The sequence below is a fragment of the Leptosomus discolor genome, chromosome 8 (assembly GCF_034619465.1).
Source record: "Leptosomus discolor isolate bLepDis1 chromosome 8, bLepDis1.hap2, whole genome shotgun sequence".
In the NCBI taxonomy this organism is placed as follows: Eukaryota; Metazoa; Chordata; class Aves; order Leptosomiformes; family Leptosomidae; genus Leptosomus; species Leptosomus discolor.
The window spans coordinates 39,936,134-39,951,857 of record NC_141398.1 but is presented as its reverse complement, the minus strand read 5'-3'; the positions used below and the strand labels follow the sequence as shown (position 1 = coordinate 39,951,857).

The 15,724-nt window shown below is 59.0% G+C and overlaps 1 protein-coding gene across 1 annotated transcript; it reads left to right on the top strand.

Moving 5' to 3' along the window:
• Positions 1–1,450: 1,450 nt before the first annotated feature.
• SLC9A5 (solute carrier family 9 member A5) lies at positions 1,451–15,101 on the top strand. Its single transcript, XM_086469550.1, has 16 exons — positions 1,451–1,583; positions 6,529–6,831; positions 7,483–7,646; positions 7,936–8,014; positions 8,289–8,466; positions 8,597–8,817; positions 8,999–9,201; positions 9,741–9,830; positions 9,961–10,031; positions 10,747–10,876; positions 11,056–11,144; positions 11,310–11,436; positions 11,566–11,736; positions 12,327–12,396; positions 12,593–12,724; positions 13,008–15,101. Exons 1-16 carry the CDS (start codon positions 1,451–1,453, stop codon positions 13,472–13,474), a joined length of 2,628 nt encoding a protein of 875 aa, XP_086325676.1. The 3' UTR covers positions 13,475–15,101.
• Positions 15,102–15,724: the final 623 nt, after the last annotated feature.

The following is a 15,724-nucleotide window of genomic DNA, read 5'->3' as shown; positions in this document are numbered from 1 at the left end:
ACTCCCAGTAGGAGCGAGTGTGAGCAGACTGGTGGGGAGCTCAGCAGTTGCCCAAGCAGGGGTCGTGTCCGAGAGGCCAGGGAGGCAGGGCAGGACCAGCCTAGTGGAGGCAAAGCCAAGGGAGGGTTTAATTACACCTTTGACAACTTAAAAGGGGAGCGGGAGTCAGCTTCTTCTCAGCAACCCTCGCAAGGCCATTCCTTCACTGCCTTTCCTGGCAGGAGCCAGCTGGCAGGGGACGGCAGCAGCAGGCTGCTTTCCCCAGCCGTTTTCTTCTGCTGGCAAATGTTTGCTGCACGTTACGCCCGGTCAGAGAGATGGGGAGAGGCAAAGCTGCCAGAGAGGCATCCTGCAGCCCATTCCCCCTGGCTAGCGGGCTCTGCCCAGCACTTCATGTCCAAGGGTGCTCATTCCATGGGCAGTACCAGCCAGAGGGCTCGGCCCAGCTGAGGTGTCCTTCTGTCCTGGCTTCGGGGACATACAGACACAGCTCAGGGCTGGCTCTCCATGAAGCACTGTCAGTGTCCCTTCCTTCCCGCTGCCAGGCAGCATCCCCGCTCCCTGGACACCCCTTGCTGCCCACCCAGGACAAAGGATCTGGGAGCCCGAGGGATGGGATGTGGGAGACAGGGCACCTCCTGGAGTGTAGGGGATGGCCCAGGGTTGGTGGGCACGTGGGAAATTTTAGGGGTGTCTGAGAGGGGCTGGGGAGGTGAAGGGGACCCAGGAACCTGGGTGCTCCCCGGCTGATGCTCAAGCAGTGGCTGGGGCAGGGGTGGGTTCTCTCGGCTGGCAGCAGAAGGGGCTGGGCTGAGAGGGGATTGAGTGGGGTGGGGAGATTGGAAATCTGATGGGTGCAGGAGGACTGAGTCAGGGTGAGGGGACTTGGGCAGAGCAGGGGCACTGGGGAAGGGCATGGGGGACCAGAGTGATGCAGGGGGCAGTGGGCAGGTGCCAGGGGACTGGCATGGGATAGGGGGCACTGGAGCAGGGGCAAGCAGACTGCTGTGGGGCAAGGGACACCAGGGCAGTTGCAGGGGGACTGGCATGAGGCAGGGGGCGCTGGGGCAAGGTGCAGAGGCACCAGGGTGACGCAGGTGACACCGGGGCAGTTGCAGGGGGGGACTGGGACAGGGGCAGGAGGACTGGTGTGGGGCAGGGGTTACCGGGGCAGGTGCAGGGGTACCAGGGGGATGCAGTTGGGATCGGGGCAGGCGCAGGGGGACCAAGGTGGGGCAGGTGAACTGGGGTGGAGGGGGATGCACGGGGTGAGCTAGGCTGTGCCGGGCCCCGGGGGCAGATGCAGGGGCCCCGGGGCAGCACCGGGGGGGGTGCCTGGGCAGAACCGGGCGGGGCGGGAGCGGCGGGCGGAGCCCGGCGAGGCCCCACGTGTGCGTGACGCGGGCAGGGGCCGGGAGCGCGGCGGAGCGGCGGGGAGCGGCGCGGGGCCATGCAGCCCCCGGCGGCCTCCCCCGGCCCCGCCGCCCCGGCGGGGGCCGAGCTGCTGCGGTGGCAGTGGCGGGAGGTGCAGGCGCCCTGCCTGGTGGCCGCTTGGATCCTGGTGGCCAGCCTAGCCAAGATCGGTGAGTGTGTCACACCCCCGCCCCCCACCCCCCACCCCACTTCGGTCCCCCGGTGCCCCGGGAGCAGCTGTGCCCACCCCTGGGGCAGGCAGGGTGGGATGCGGCATCCCCGGTGGGTGCGGGGGCATCCAGGGCGAGGGGTGCCACCGCACACCAGGTCACGGGGCATGGGGACAAATGGCCAGAGGCCAGCTGGTCACCATCCTCAGCTGGGCTGCAGTGGCCTGGCACGACCCCGCGCCACGTCCTCTGTCCCCTTCTGTGGGCTGATGAGCGGTAACGAGGTGAAGGTACAGCCCGAGCGACAACGTGGGGACCCGGGCCCTTTTTCCCTGCGAGGGATGGATGGGTGGGTGCAGAGAAACGGAGGGTTCAGGAGGAGAAGAGGAGCTGAGCAGAGATGCCCAAAAGGCATGTCCCATGCCCCCAAGGCTGGCACGGCTGGAAGTCATTTGTTGCCCTCAGCCTTGGGAAGGGCTCGGTGATGCCAGTGCTGAGCAACGGGTGGCCCCAGCAGCCCGGGGACAGATCCATGCCTGTGGTCCCCTCCAGTGGGTCACTCCAGATCCGCATGGCTCTGAGGTCTCATGCTCCCCAGCACAGAACCACGCAGCCAGGGGGAAGCTCCACCGCGAGAGGCTGCATGGGAAGGTGCAAGGAGGATGTGTGTGAGCTGCCGCAGGGCTGTGCCCGCCACCAGCAGCTTGGGAGCTGGGGAGGAGATGCCCGCGTGTGGGTACTGAGCAGCGTCCACAGAGGGCTGCTTGCCCGCAGTGCCCCCACCTGCTGTGCTGGGCCCAGGGGACAAGACCGTGACCTTGAGGCAGCTTTCCTCCTTGGAGGTGCCACCATGGGCAGAGGGGGCATGTGCACCCTCTTAGTTTGGAGCTGGCTCAAGAAATGCAGGTTCGGAGTTAGGCAGGGAAGTCTCCAAGCAGCCGGGGACCAGCAGCAGCTCTCGGTACACAGGGGACAGCTCCATCTATGACCAGCAGCTGGCCTCTGCCTGTCCCAAGCATCATCGAAACCACTGCCGTGGGCCTTCGCTTCTCTCTTTCCTTGCCTTCTTGCAAGGGAGACCTAAAGCATCGCGAGGAATGAATTAAAGAGTGTCACGAGCTTGAAAATACAACCCTCTGTCTGCAGCTGTGCCACCTCCAGCTGCTGAGCGCATCCCTCCTACCTGCAGAAGATCAGAGAGACAATTCCTTTCCCTGGCTCTTATTTTCTTCTCTCAAACATCTCTCCAGAGCCACTCCCTGTGCAGATTTCCCTTGACACGCTCCCCTCGCCACCCTTGCCTTTGCCCAGCAGTGCTGGTGAGTGTGTGGGGTGCTGAGCTGGGGTCATTCCCAAGTCCCCAGCCCCCCCATGCTCTTCCAGGCCTGAGGCGAGCTGATGGCCGCTCTTCCTCTGGGAGGCACAACCCTGATGGTCAGCAGCTCTGGGCTGCTTGGTTCAGCGCATCTGGTGGGTCCAATGGATACTCAGAGCCTGGAGCCAAGAGAGACACTCAGACCTGGAGGCAGGGCTGCGGGCAACACCCTGGCAGAGGTGTCCCTGGAGGTGTCATGCCACTCCATGTACGCACGGTCCCCAGGGCGCATGGGAGCCCACGGAGGAGCTGGGGGCAAAGGGTGTTGCGGAGTGGAGGGGGCAGCGCCAGCTGCGATGGCCATGGACGCCGGGCGTAGGCTGGCGCAGAGGAGCCGTTGTGGTTGCGGCGCTGGGCTGCCAGCTCACAGCCCTGTGACTGCAGGGGAGGAAGCGGCCCCACGCCTGGGTGATGGGGAAATGACACTGCGGGCTCTGTTCTTGGAAGTGGTCACGATGCCCGGGTGCCCTGAGCCAGCAGACACTTGGGGCGGGGAGAAACTGGCTTGGGTGTTGCCTTCCTGCACAGCGAGGCATCATCCGGGCTTTGCTGCCTTTTGCGTACTTGGTCAGAGCACAGATCTGCTTGGATGGGATGGGGGGAAGAGGGAAGTGACGAACATTGCCCCAAACATGCTCCTTACCCACAGCTGCCCCGTGGGCAGGGGTTTGCTGGTAGATGGATGTTTTTCCACCCAGCAGCGTCTCCACGGGTCACAACCTTCTCTCCTTGCACTGTCACCTCTGTCCCCAGCTCCTTGTGTCTTGGTTTAGGTGTTTCACCATTTCCCAAGTGCCTGAGGAGCGGAGCAGGTTTTGGCTCCGAGTCCTCCCAATGGCAAATCCTGTGTTATGGATGCCTTGAGTGTGGATTATGGCTCTGAAGTTAACTCACATGTGGCTAAGTTACTGTTGCTGTGGGAACCTTTAATGCTGAAATCCTTGACTAGCTCATGTAAAATTAGAGCTCGTTCCACCCATCCCCGCTGGCTGCTCCCTGCGGCACAGAGGATCTCGTGTGCTGCCATTTGCCTGGGAGCATGGCAGCATCCCCCCCTCAGCCAGAGGATTTTTGGACAAGCAGCGTCTTTCCCATTGATGCTGCCCACTTCTTTGCCCAAGTTTTTGGCTCTGGGGAAAGAATGACGGATGACACCCATAGCATCTCTGTGGGCTCTCCTCAGTCTCTCCAGCCAGCCAGGGAGTATCTCCGCAGCATGGGCAGCGCAGATGGGTTGCCGGAGTGGGGAGTGGGGATCTTGGCAATGCTCCCGAGCATGCAGAAAGGGGCTGGATGCTTCGTTCCCTTCTTGAAAACTTCAGAGCTTTGTTCCCGTGGGTGGGAAGCGGTTTCACAGCCTGCCGCAGGCACGGAGCGAGTGCCGTTCGCCCACTGGTGCTGTCTTCGCTGGGCTCGTGTGGGGTGAACAGGGCTTTGCCATGGATTGTGCAGTCATTTAGCAGGAATTCAGCTGGACTGGACCCCAGCCAGCCCTTCTCCAGGCTGTGGGTTTGCTTGGAGGACTATAATGTCCGTATTGCCACTGCCTGAGTGGCTGAATTGCAGCCCCTGACAGCAAGTGGAGGTGGCTGGGCGTGAGGGTGGACGCCCTGGGCTCTGCAGCTGGGGGGCTTGGCTGCAGATCATGCCAGAGGCTTGGCCACGGGTGCTCTGCAGCTCTTTCCCCTTGAGGTGGTTGGTGATGGAGCTGCAGATCATGTGCACCGGTGCTGGCCGCTCTGCCCTTGCCAGCTGCGGCAGTGTTCCCGGCATGTTATGGCAGATGAGCAGTGCCGGGGCTTGCCAGGATGGCACAGACAGGGCTTACCGTGCCAAGGAGCAGCACAGGTCACTGTGAAGGTCTCAATGAGAGGAAAAGCAGCCCTTAGCCTGTATGTTTGGTGGGGGGCACAAAGATATTGTCTCTGGTTAAAGAGCCAGATCTTTGACATTGCATTATCTCCTCTAATTCAGTGCTCAGCTGCAGTGAAGGAAAGCAAATCAACTAAGGTGCTAGGAAAGGAGAAAGGAAGAACATCAGGAAGCCATAACCTCGGTTCCCAGGGTGTCTGCATCTCAGGAGACTGGGACCAGTCCCAGAAAGGATAGAGCAGGACTGGGACAGGTTCAGAGAAGAATGACAAGGGCACAGAGACATGGAAGCCTACCGATGAAGTACTGCCTGTTGCTGGGCCCCTCTCCAGGTCTATGCCACTGGAGACAGGACCCTGGGCTAGGCAGACCTTATGGTCTGTCTGTCTGTGGGGGTTCCTAAGGAAGGGAGAAGCCAAGTGAGCTAGGGCTGGTGTGTGACCACAGCACAGCTTTCCTTCTGGTGGGATGACTTGGCACAAGCAACGGGCACCTTTAATCCAGCTAAACAGCTTTAGGGACTGGGTTTGGGTTGGCAGCAGGGCTGGGCTTGCAGCCAAGTGATGGCTCAGAGGCTGCCCTGATGTCCTTTGTACCTGCTGGGTGCTCAAGGACAGAGGTGCCTCTGGAAGCACGTGGAGGAACCCACCCCCCAGGAGAAGGTTTCTTCGTCCGATGGCCAAGTCATGCTACAGAGCTGGGCTGGATGTCACAAGCAATGGCAGAACTCAGCAATGCAGGGGGGCAAAACCGCTGTGACCCTCAACAGCCTTTCCCCAAGCACTGCCCTTTTGGGGGGTAGCAAAATTACAGAACCCTACAAGAGGGAGGAGAAATCTGCAGGGATGGGGGGTTGTCCACCTGGAAGCTGGGATGATTTGGGATTACACAGAACACCCTGGCCTTGGGGACAAGGCTGCCTGGAGGAGTGAGTCCTCTGTGCTCACTGGCGTGAGGTCCCGTTGGCTTGTGCCTGAGCTGCAGGCTCACTGCCACATTGCTGATGGATGAATACCAGGGCATACACTTCTTGCTTTAAAAAATATATCCTGTTCCATGGCAGTTTAAGATTTAGTCCAAACCTCGCATGGAATAAACTGATTATTCAAAGCATCTCTAGATCTGCAGCTCCCATGCACCCATTTTGTGCATGCAGGTAGGTTAGCCAGTGCTGAGGAAGGTTGTGCTCTGGCACAGAGACCGGCTGGCTGGCTTGTGCTGCAGTGGTTTGCATGCTGCTCTGCCTGCTTGCTCAGACGGCTGCAAACAAGGTCACCCCGTCACCAGAGCTGAGCATCCTTGTCTCTGAGTGGGGTAACGTGTCCTGGTGAACCAGGATGCCTTCACTTGAACAGCAGCCAACATTGCTTGTGAAATGTGAATGTGCTTACTGGCTGCTTTTATCCTTTAAGTGCAGATACCAGAGGCCAAGAAAAGCAAAATGCACTGCTGCTTGGCTTATTAGACAGTGGCTGAGGAAGAGGAGGGATCCCAAAGAGCCAGGAACCTGAAATCCTGACCTGAGAGCTAGCTGGAAGGTCTTCTGCACACACATGGCCATGAAGCAGCCTTCGGTGCTCCCTTGTCCTCCCTGGGGTCCATCATGCATCAGCCAGCCTTTCTGTGGAGCTTGTGGATCTGGGATGCTGTGTCCATGTGCCTGTTCAGCTGATGCTCTCATTCTTCCTTTCCTTCTAGTTTTCCACTTGTCAAGGAAGGTGACGTCCATCGTCCCAGAGAGCTGCCTCCTCATCCTGCTGGGGCTGGGCCTGGGGGGCATTGTGTTGGCCGTGGCGAAGAAAGCCGAGTACCAGCTGGAGCCCAACATGTTCTTCCTCTTCCTTCTGCCCCCCATCGTCCTAGACTCAGGCTACTTCATGCCCAGCCGGCTGTTCTTCGACAACATCGGTGCCATCCTCACCTATGCAGTGGTGGGCACGCTCTGGAACTCCTTCACCACCGGCACTGCGCTCTGGGGGCTGCACCGAGCTGGGCTCATGGGTGGGTGCACAGGGCTGCCCAGCTTGGGCCACATCCCCAAAAGATAGGTTAGAGGTGCAAAACACCCCCAAGTTCAGAGCCCACTGCCTGATTCCCAGGAATTATAGCAGGAGCAGGGTCCTGGCATCCTGGGAATGGTGCTCTGGCAGGACTGTCAAGTGTGCAGGACAAATGAATTCTGCTTGGCACTGGGCTGACTCGTGTCTTTGCTATTTTTGTCACTGACCTTGGCTAGTTTTGCTGGCTTGCTGCCGTGTTCCTTATCCTCGGCTGGAGCTGCTAGCCCTGGCTGGCCTGGGCTGTGTTTTGAGCTCTCCTGGGCCCCAAGGGACTGCTTGATGCCTGGACCTGAGATGAGGCTGCTGAGCCTCCTTCAGTACATACCTGCCCGAGGGGCAGCGACGCACCTGGGTTCCAAGAGGGATATCCAAGGCCTGCTCCCCTCATGTTGTAGCAAGGATGTGCTGAGCCCTGCTTCACCTGGGGGACCCTGGAGGTCTGGGATCACTCCTGGTCTCAGCCCACTGCACTCCAAGTTGGGATGCTGCAGCCAAGTCACCAGGAGCAGATGAGGGACAGGCTTGTTTCAGCCTGGTGACAGGGGCTCTGGGGCAGATGGTTTGCTTGAGCTTGGTCCTTCTGTCCTAGCAGATCCAGGCGTTGAAGCTGGCCTGATGGACTTCCTGCTCTTCGGCAGCCTCATCTCAGCTGTGGACCCCGTGGCAGTGCTGGCCGTCTTCGAAGAGGTTCATGTAAATGAGACCCTCTTCATCATCGTGTTTGGCGAATCTCTCCTGAACGATGCTGTCACTGTGGTGAGTTGCAGCTTGGGGGCCCCTAATGCGGAGCCCGATGTGGGCCAGGGTGCTGGAGTCCTCCAGGATAGGCAGAGGATGCAGGTAACATCCCCAAGCTGGGGGCAGACCCATGCCATGATCTCTTGGTCCTTCCTCTCTCCTGGTCCTGCGGGACCTTGCCTGCTGAGATGAGCTGTGTTGCCTGGCAGATTTCAGGCAGGTGATGCCTCCATCCTGCCCGCAGGTGCTGCCCCTCTCAAGGCAGGGCAATACCCTGCCTTCCCCAAGGGATTTGCCTTGCCTGCAGGTACTGTACAAGGTCTTCAACTCTTTTGTGGAGCTGGGCCCAGCGCACATCCATGCCACGGACTACGTGAAGGGGGTAGGTGAGTACGTACCCCACCAGCCGCTCCCACCTCTTCCTCCAGTGTGAAAGTGGGGCTGGTAAGCACGGGTGCTGTCGTACTGTGGGGTGGGCACAGAGAACCACAGCTCTATCATCTCCATCCCAGTGGTCACACGCTGGCTGTCATCATGGGATGCTTTGGTAGGGACCCGGGTAGGAGCACAGGGCTTGGCCAGCCCAGCGTGGTATGGCTGTGGGGCACAGGAGGTGGGCTTGCTTGCTTATGGCGCAAATGAGTCTTCTCCCTCCACCAGCCTCCTTCTTCCTGGTGAGCCTTGGGGGCACGGCCGTGGGACTGCTCTTCGCCTTCCTCCTGGCCCTGATCACACGGTTCACCAAGCGTGTGCGCATCATCGAGCCACTCTTCATCTTCCTCCTGGCCTACATCGCGTACCTTGCTGCCGAGATGGTCTCACTCTCCTCCATCCTGGCGTGAGTACTGGGGTGTCCCCCAGGGGGGCCCAGAAAGTCAAGTGTGCAATGCTGAGCAGCAAGAGGCGATGAGCAGACCCACTCCTCATCCTGCTGTAGGGTCATGCCAGCTCCCTCTGCCCCTCTGCAGAGTCACCTTCTGTGGGATCTGCTGCAAGAAGTATGTGGAAGCCAACATCTCCCAGAAATCCCGCACCACTGTTAAGTACACCATGAAGACACTGGCTAGCAGCTCAGAGACCATCATCTTCATGTTTCTGGGCATCTCGGCTGTGGACACCTCCAAGTGGGCATGGGACACAGCACTGGTGCTGGGCACCCTGTTCTTTATTCTCCTCTTCAGAGCTGTGGGTCAGTCTGCCCCACTGTGCTTCTAGCTGGTAGCACCCAGCCCTTTTCATGCCAAAAAGCAGTATCCCCCAAGAAAGTCTGGGGCATAGGGCCAGCCACGGCTCCTGGCTGGGCTTTTGCCCTGTCTCCAGGATCAGGCAGGGCTCTGCCATCATCCAAGGCTCTCCTTGTTCTTCCCCAGGTGTTGTCCTCCAGACCTGTGTGCTCAACCGCTTCCGCCTCATCCCCCTGGACAGAATCGACCAGGTGGTCATGTCATACGGTGGCCTCCGTGGAGCTGTGGCCTTCGCCCTTGTCATCCTGCTGGACAGGGCAAAAGTGAAAGCCAAGGACTACTTTGTGGCAACAACCATTGTGGTGGTGTTCTTCACTGTCATTGTGCAGGTGAGGATGGGCACTGTGCCCTCCTCCAGTGCTGCCTTCTGGGGGGCCAGGCAGGTGCTTGGGGACATGTGCTTGGGGCAAGTACCTCTTTTCAAGTGACCTTTGGTCCTCGGTGCCTCCTGGAACCCCATCCATCACCAGGCTGGCATGCAGGACTGCCACAGCAACTGTCGCCCCACGTTGTTTCCCTGTTGGCCTCTTGTCCTGGGACTGTCCCCAAGAGCAGCAATGGTGTGTGCCTGGCCAGGCTGTTTGCTTGGGCCCTGGCTCTGGGGTTCCTGCGCCCTGGGAAGGGGAGCCACAAAGCAGATGGATGTGAGGCTAGGGGAAGGGAGGCTGGGGGATACGACATGCCCACTGCCTGCTGGGACACAAGAGCATCACCCAGTTCCTGGGTGCAGGGGGTCAGGTTGGTAAGGGCACACGCTGCTGGCACAGCTGCTGTCCCTGGTCACTTCATGCTGCTTCTGCTCTCTGTGCCCCAGTCACGTACCCTCTCGCCCTCCCAGTCTTCCCCTTGCCTTCTCCTGCCATTCTAGGGCCTCACCATCAAACCCCTGGTGACATGGCTGAAGGTGAAGCGCAGTGACCACCACAAGCCCACACTGAATGAGGAGCTGCATGAGCATGTAGGTGCTGGCACCGGAGGCTGCCCAGTTCCCCGCACTGCCAGGGCTGGGCAAGGGCGATGCACGGCCTCGACACCCCCGGGGTACCTGCAGCCTTGCCACCACTCTCACCCTCTTCTCCTTGCTCAAGGCCTTTGACCACATCCTGGCAGCGGTGGAGGACATTGTGGGGCACCACGGCTACCATTACTGGCGGGACAAGTGAGTTTCTTAGCTAGGATCCTCTGCCAGCCACGAGGTAGACGGGGGAAGCATGCCAGTCATGGGGACATCACAGGGTCCCCGCTGGCGGACACCCCTGCTGTAGGAAGGGCAGTGGGACCAGGAAGGCTGTATATCTGTGCGTCAGTCCATCTGGGACCACATGGCTGCTGTTGTGCAGCAAACTGGGGTCCCAAAAGCATACTAGAGCGAGGTTGGGCAGGTGCGACTGGGGATGCTGCGAGAGCTGGCATTTCTTGCCCATGCCAGAGCTTCTGGGGGGCTGTGGGGTGTCCGTGGTGGTGGTGATGGCCCTGTGCCTCCCCATGGATGGAGCTGCGCTGGATGCTGAGCAGGGAACAGCCCTGTTAAAGCCTGGGCAGTGTTTATCTGTGGCATGGTGACAGGAAAAGGAGGCAAAAAGCCTGTTTCCTGGAGGGGAAGCACTCCAGCGGGGCAGCCATGCCAGCCCCAGTCCCGCTCCCATCGCTTCCTGCAGACCCACCGGTGTCTGGCTTCCCCTCGGGCAGGGATGAAGGGCCAGCGTGTCCCCTCCCCTCCTGCTCTCCCTGGCAGTGTGTCCCTGGGCACAGCCAGGTTCTGAATGCCCACGCTGCTTTCCCCACGCTTTGCACACTCAGCCTAGTGTGGTACCCTGGCTGTGGTACCCTATATATACCATGTGGTACGCCCATGTCTTCATCTTGTTTGGCAGGTGGGAACAGTTTGACAAGAAGTACCTGAGCCAGCTCCTGATGCGGAAATCTGCCTACAGGCTGCGGGACGAGATCTGGGATGTTTACTATAAGCTGAACATCCGTGATGCTATCAGCTTTGTTGACCAGGTAGGAGCGTGTGGTAGGGACCAGGCAGTGGGATGGCCCCAACAGGAGCTGGCTGGCCTGGGGTGATGGTCCCCACCACGTATGGCCACACACGTACCCTCTGGCCAGGCAGCGGGGATGACCCCAGCCCAGCTGGGTCCTTGCTGCCCTGATGCCAGCCTTGCCCTCCCACCTCCCAGGGTGGCCATGTGCTCTCTGCTGCCAAGCTGGCGCTGCCCTCCATGCCCAGCCGCACGTCCATGTCAGAGTCATCAGTCACAAACCTCCTGTGAGTACGAGCATCCCTCTGAGCCCCTGGGCAGACTTTGCTGGACCCTGGCAGCTGCCCTGTTCCCTGCGGGTGGGTTGTGTAGGGGGCTGGCAGGATGAGGGCATGGAGCCCAGCCCTGCCATCTTCATCTCCATCTCCTTCCATCTCCATCTCTTCCCCTAGAAGGGAGAGCGGGAGCGGCGCGTGCCTGGACCTGCAGGTGATCGACACAGTGCGGAGCCGCCGGGACAAGGAGGATGCTGCCATGCACCATGTGCTGCGAGGGAGCCTCTACAAGCCCCGCCGGCGGGTGAGCGCTCCCTGGCCATGGCATGCAGCTGACCCCGAGGGTAGCAGTGCCTGCAAGAAGAGCAGGGATGGAGGATGCTCTGTGGGGCCAGCTGCTCACCCTGTGTCTCTTTGCCTCTCCCTCGGCCAGTACAAGGCCAGCTACAGCCGTCACTTCATCTCTCCAGATAAACAAGAGCGCCAAGATAAAGAAATCTTCCGGCAGAACATGAAGAGGCGGCTGGAGACCTTCAAGTCCACAAAGCACAATGTCTGCTCCTCCAAGAGTAAGGCCAGGCTGAAGGAAAAGGGCAGGAAAAAGGCAAGCGCCCCCCAACCTCCTCCTCCTTCCCTAGCTCTGAGATTTGGCCTCCCCCAGGCTGCAGACAGTGAGGTCCTTTGGGGTGCAGGTGAGGTGCTGCGGGGCATCGGCAGTTCCAGAGCCAGCAGGGAAAGCAGCTCATCTTATCTCTGTCCTGTGTATGCTGCGTGTGAGCACGTGGGCATCATATGTCCATGTGTCCCCACCACACCAGCACTGCTGTTGGGTGGCTCTTCCCTAGGCAAAGCAGTCCCAAGCCCTGGAGGAGCCCCATGTTGGTTTTCCAAGAGCACTCAGCATAAAATAGCCTGCACATCAGTGCAGATCTAGACTCAGAAGTGTGGCACTGCACCTTAAGTTGAGCCTTAAGTGTCTTCTCTCGTTTGAAGGCTTTTGAAGCCATTGCAGCTGAGCTGTTTGTTGTAGGGCCAAGAAGACGCAATGCCTAAGGACTAGGAACCACTGACTGCCATCTGCCATCTAGCCGGGGTGGGAATCTGCATCCCCAGGTTTACCCTGGCCTGCAGGGCACCGGGGTTGGGGTTAGGGGTTTGCACGGGGCAGGTCCCAGCTGGTCTCTTCCTTCACAGAAGAACACCTCTCTGACCAGTGAGGCACCCAATGGGAAGACACACAGAAATGTCCCCTGGCAGGAGGCGGGTAAGGCTGGTGGCAGGTGAGGTTTGCAGGTCCTGGCAAGGGGACTTGGTGGGGTGGGATGGGACCAGCCTGCTGTGCTTGCCCACTGCCGGCTCAGTGGCAGGACAGCACCTGGGGTTGTCCTTCTCCCATGGGTGCAGTCCTTCCCCCACAGGATGCCCCATCCTCCAAACCAACTCACTCCATCTGGCTGCAGCTCCTGTCCTGGTGATGGTCAGCTCAGAGGAGGAGGAGAGCGATAGCTCAGAGACAGAGAGAGAAGATGATGAAGGGATTGTGTTCATCGCTCGAGCCACCGATGAGGTCCTGCAGGGAAAGACAAATCCTGGTAGGCACCGATGCTCCCACACTAGGGCAGCTGATGTTGGTTAGCTTGTCCTTCCTCCCGCTGGGGAGCAAAATTGCCTTGGGCTGGGCAAAACCAAAATCAGCAGAGCATGAATGGGAGAATCACTGGGTTTTGTGGCATGACAGAGCCTCCCCGGTGGCTTCTGTATCCCTGGGCCAGCTGGCCATTCAGTAGTGGTTGGTTCTGCAATGATTGCAGGGCCCATGGAGAGAGCAAGAGGTGTGCAAGATCCCTCTGACTGTCCCTCCTTCTGCATCCCCAGGCAGTCTGGATGTCTGCCCCAGCCCCTGCATCATCCCACCATCGCCCACCTTGGCAGAGAAGGAGCTGCCATGGAAAGGAGACCAGGCTGATCTGGCTGTTTATGTCTCCTTGGAGACCACCAAAATCGTGCCAGTGGATATGCAGAAGGCGTGGAACCAAAGCATCTCCTCCCTGGAGAGCATCGCTTCCCCCCCAGGCATCGAGAGCGGACCTCAGCACAGGAGATTTGCCTGCCCTGTGCTGGAGGAACAACCCCAGTCTGCGAGCCAGGCAATGCCAGAGCAGAGCTCCCGCTTCCAGTTCCCCAGCCATGTCTCTAAGAGCGGCCAGTCGCAGAGTGACAGCAGCCCGGTTGCCGCTGAGCAGCAGGAGCTGCAGCCTTTGATGGCCACAGAGGAGCAGGGCAGGATGGTGCCTGCCACGGAGCCCAGATGGCTGATGTTCAACAGAGCAAGCCACCTCTGAGGCAGACTGTGGACAGGGAAGGGGCTGAGGGCTGCAGACGGGCTGCGACCCGCTGGCAGCTCTGCTGTCTTGCATTGTAAAGTTTGTGTGTGTCTCCATAAACTCCAGGAGTGGCAGGAGAGCCTGGTACTCCTCCCAGAGCTGCACTCCAAGGTGGCCTTTGCCCATGCACCTACTGATGCAAAACTGGTCAATAATTTGGCTTCGTGCTGCAACAGCAGGTACCAGCCCCTGTCCACCCAGTGAGGCACAGACCCCAAACCTCTTTCTTTCTCTCTGGTCCCTACACATCTTCACAGCACTGGGAGGCCATAGATGTTCCTCCCAGGGCTGGGATCCCATCCTGTTGTGGCTGTGCTGACCTGAGGTGTAGAGGTGCTGGCTTATGGGCTGTGGCTGCTCGCAGGTGTAGGAGCAAGAGCTGATCTCCAGCCTGGCTATGAGCAGACCTCTGGGGAGAGGGCTGGGACCGGTGGCTGGTGCATGCGAGCCCACCCACACCCAGTGACCGAGCCATTGACTTCAAGGTGGCTACAGTGGTGGTTCCTCACAGCATGCATGGAGCTCAGCCAGGAGGCCAGAGATGGGCTCCTGGCCATGGCAGCTCTGCGTTCCTCGGGTTATGGAGCTACCACAGAGGCAAGGCCATGACCTTCTCAGGACTGGGAGCAGTGCTCCTGGGGTTTGGCTCCACCAGGAGCTGGACTAGTCAACATGTACGCACAGGGACTCCTCTAGCAGCCAGCCTGCTATGCCAGCCTCACGCCTGTTGCCTGGATGTGTTCCCAATAGCTGCAGTGTCCAGATTTCTGGCTTTGTTAGGAGGCCTCTGTCATGCACAGCGTACTTGGTATTCATCCTGCCCATGTCCCAATCCCTCCAGTTGCCTGGGCCCCAACAGCTGCGAGGGCTGGTCATGGTGCAAGGAGTGGAGTGAGCGGCAGGTATGAATGTACACCAGGAACAGGGGTGATGGGCAAGAGCTGAGTGCACTTTCAAAGGTCTGTCCCACCACCTGCCTACCACCCAACCCTGGTACCTCCTGAGAGGGTGGTGGGACCTGGTGGTAATGGCCCACACAGTGAATTATTCCTGGTATGACCCCAAGGGCCACAAACTGCTCCCCAAGAACTGCTCAGCACACGAAAGCTGAGCATGGCAGCTGGGCATCGGCGACATGGGAGGGTTGGGGATGCTTCTCTTAGGGAAGAATGGGGCCTTGGGCTCTTAATGCCCCAAAGTAGGTAATTAATTGTCTGTTCCAGCTACTTGGGCATGCTGAGATGCACTGGGTGAGTGAGCCCAATGTGGGGCAAGCAAGCTGGTGGTACCCCCTGGTACTGTTAGCAAGGCTCAGCAAAGGCTGTTCTGCTCTGTACCTGTCTCACCAAATGAGCATGAGGTTTTTAAAAGGTTTTTATATAGTTTTGCATTTCTGGTATGCCTTATTCTGGTTTTGATTTCTGATATCGGGCCATACTAAGTCCCTAGCTGGGTCAGTGTTTTCCATAGCCATGGGCACCACAAATGACTCAAGACTTAATATCTTATTTGCAAGAATATTGTTTTAATGTGAAAATATATGCAGAGTATTTTGTAATGTTCAATAAATCGGAGTTGGAGCAGGTGTCATGGTCTGGTCTCTCTGCTGAGAACCTCTGCACATCCTGGTTCCTGCAGCTCCCAGTTCCGTTCTCCCTCACAGGCACCGCATCCCTGTGCCTTTCTGCTTTTCTCCACCTGAGACCACAGCCCTCTTCTCAGACTCTGTCTGTCTAATTGGATTTCCTAGTTTCAATAATGTTTGCGGAAAATGTGAAATTCTTTCCAAAGAGAAGCTTGCCTGCAGGCGTCGTTAGGCCATGCCGTGGGGAGCAGCCAGCAAGAGGCCAGCAGGCAGCCGGGCCCTTGCTGCCTGGTGTCATGGCTGCCTGCACAGCAGCAGAGTGCTGGGAGCCCAGATCTTCCGATGTCTATGCTTCCTTTCTCTTTGCCAAAAATATGGTTTTAACGGGTCTGTTTCAGGGTATTCTGCATCACAGGAACCTCCCTGCATCAGTGTGTGCTGGCTTTGCTCTTCCCTTGATCTACTGGCTCTGCTTCTCCTAAAGGAGAGTAAACGTGGTTTATTTGATTCACAAGATGCCACCTACCATCACCCCCAGGTGCTTTTTGGCAGGGTCCCTATACAGCTTCCTAGCCCCAAGAGCTTTGCACTGGTCTTTGTGGAAGCTCTTGCTCCTTCCGAAA

What these genes read in the sequence shown, in the direction of transcription:
- SLC9A5 (XM_086469550.1), top strand. Translation starts at nt 1,451, where the DNA reads ATGCAGCCCCCGGCGGCCTCCCCCGGCCCCGCCGCCCCGGCGGGGGCC. An exon ending in GGCCAGCCTAGCCAAGATCG is followed by an intron (nt 1,584 to 6,528) that starts GTGAGTGTGTCA and finishes CTTTCCTTCTAG; the next exon opens with TTTTCCACTTGTCAAGGAAG. An exon ending in GGACTACGTGAAGGGGGTAG is followed by an intron (nt 8,015 to 8,288) that starts GTGAGTACGTAC and finishes TCCCTCCACCAG; the next exon opens with CCTCCTTCTTCCTGGTGAGC.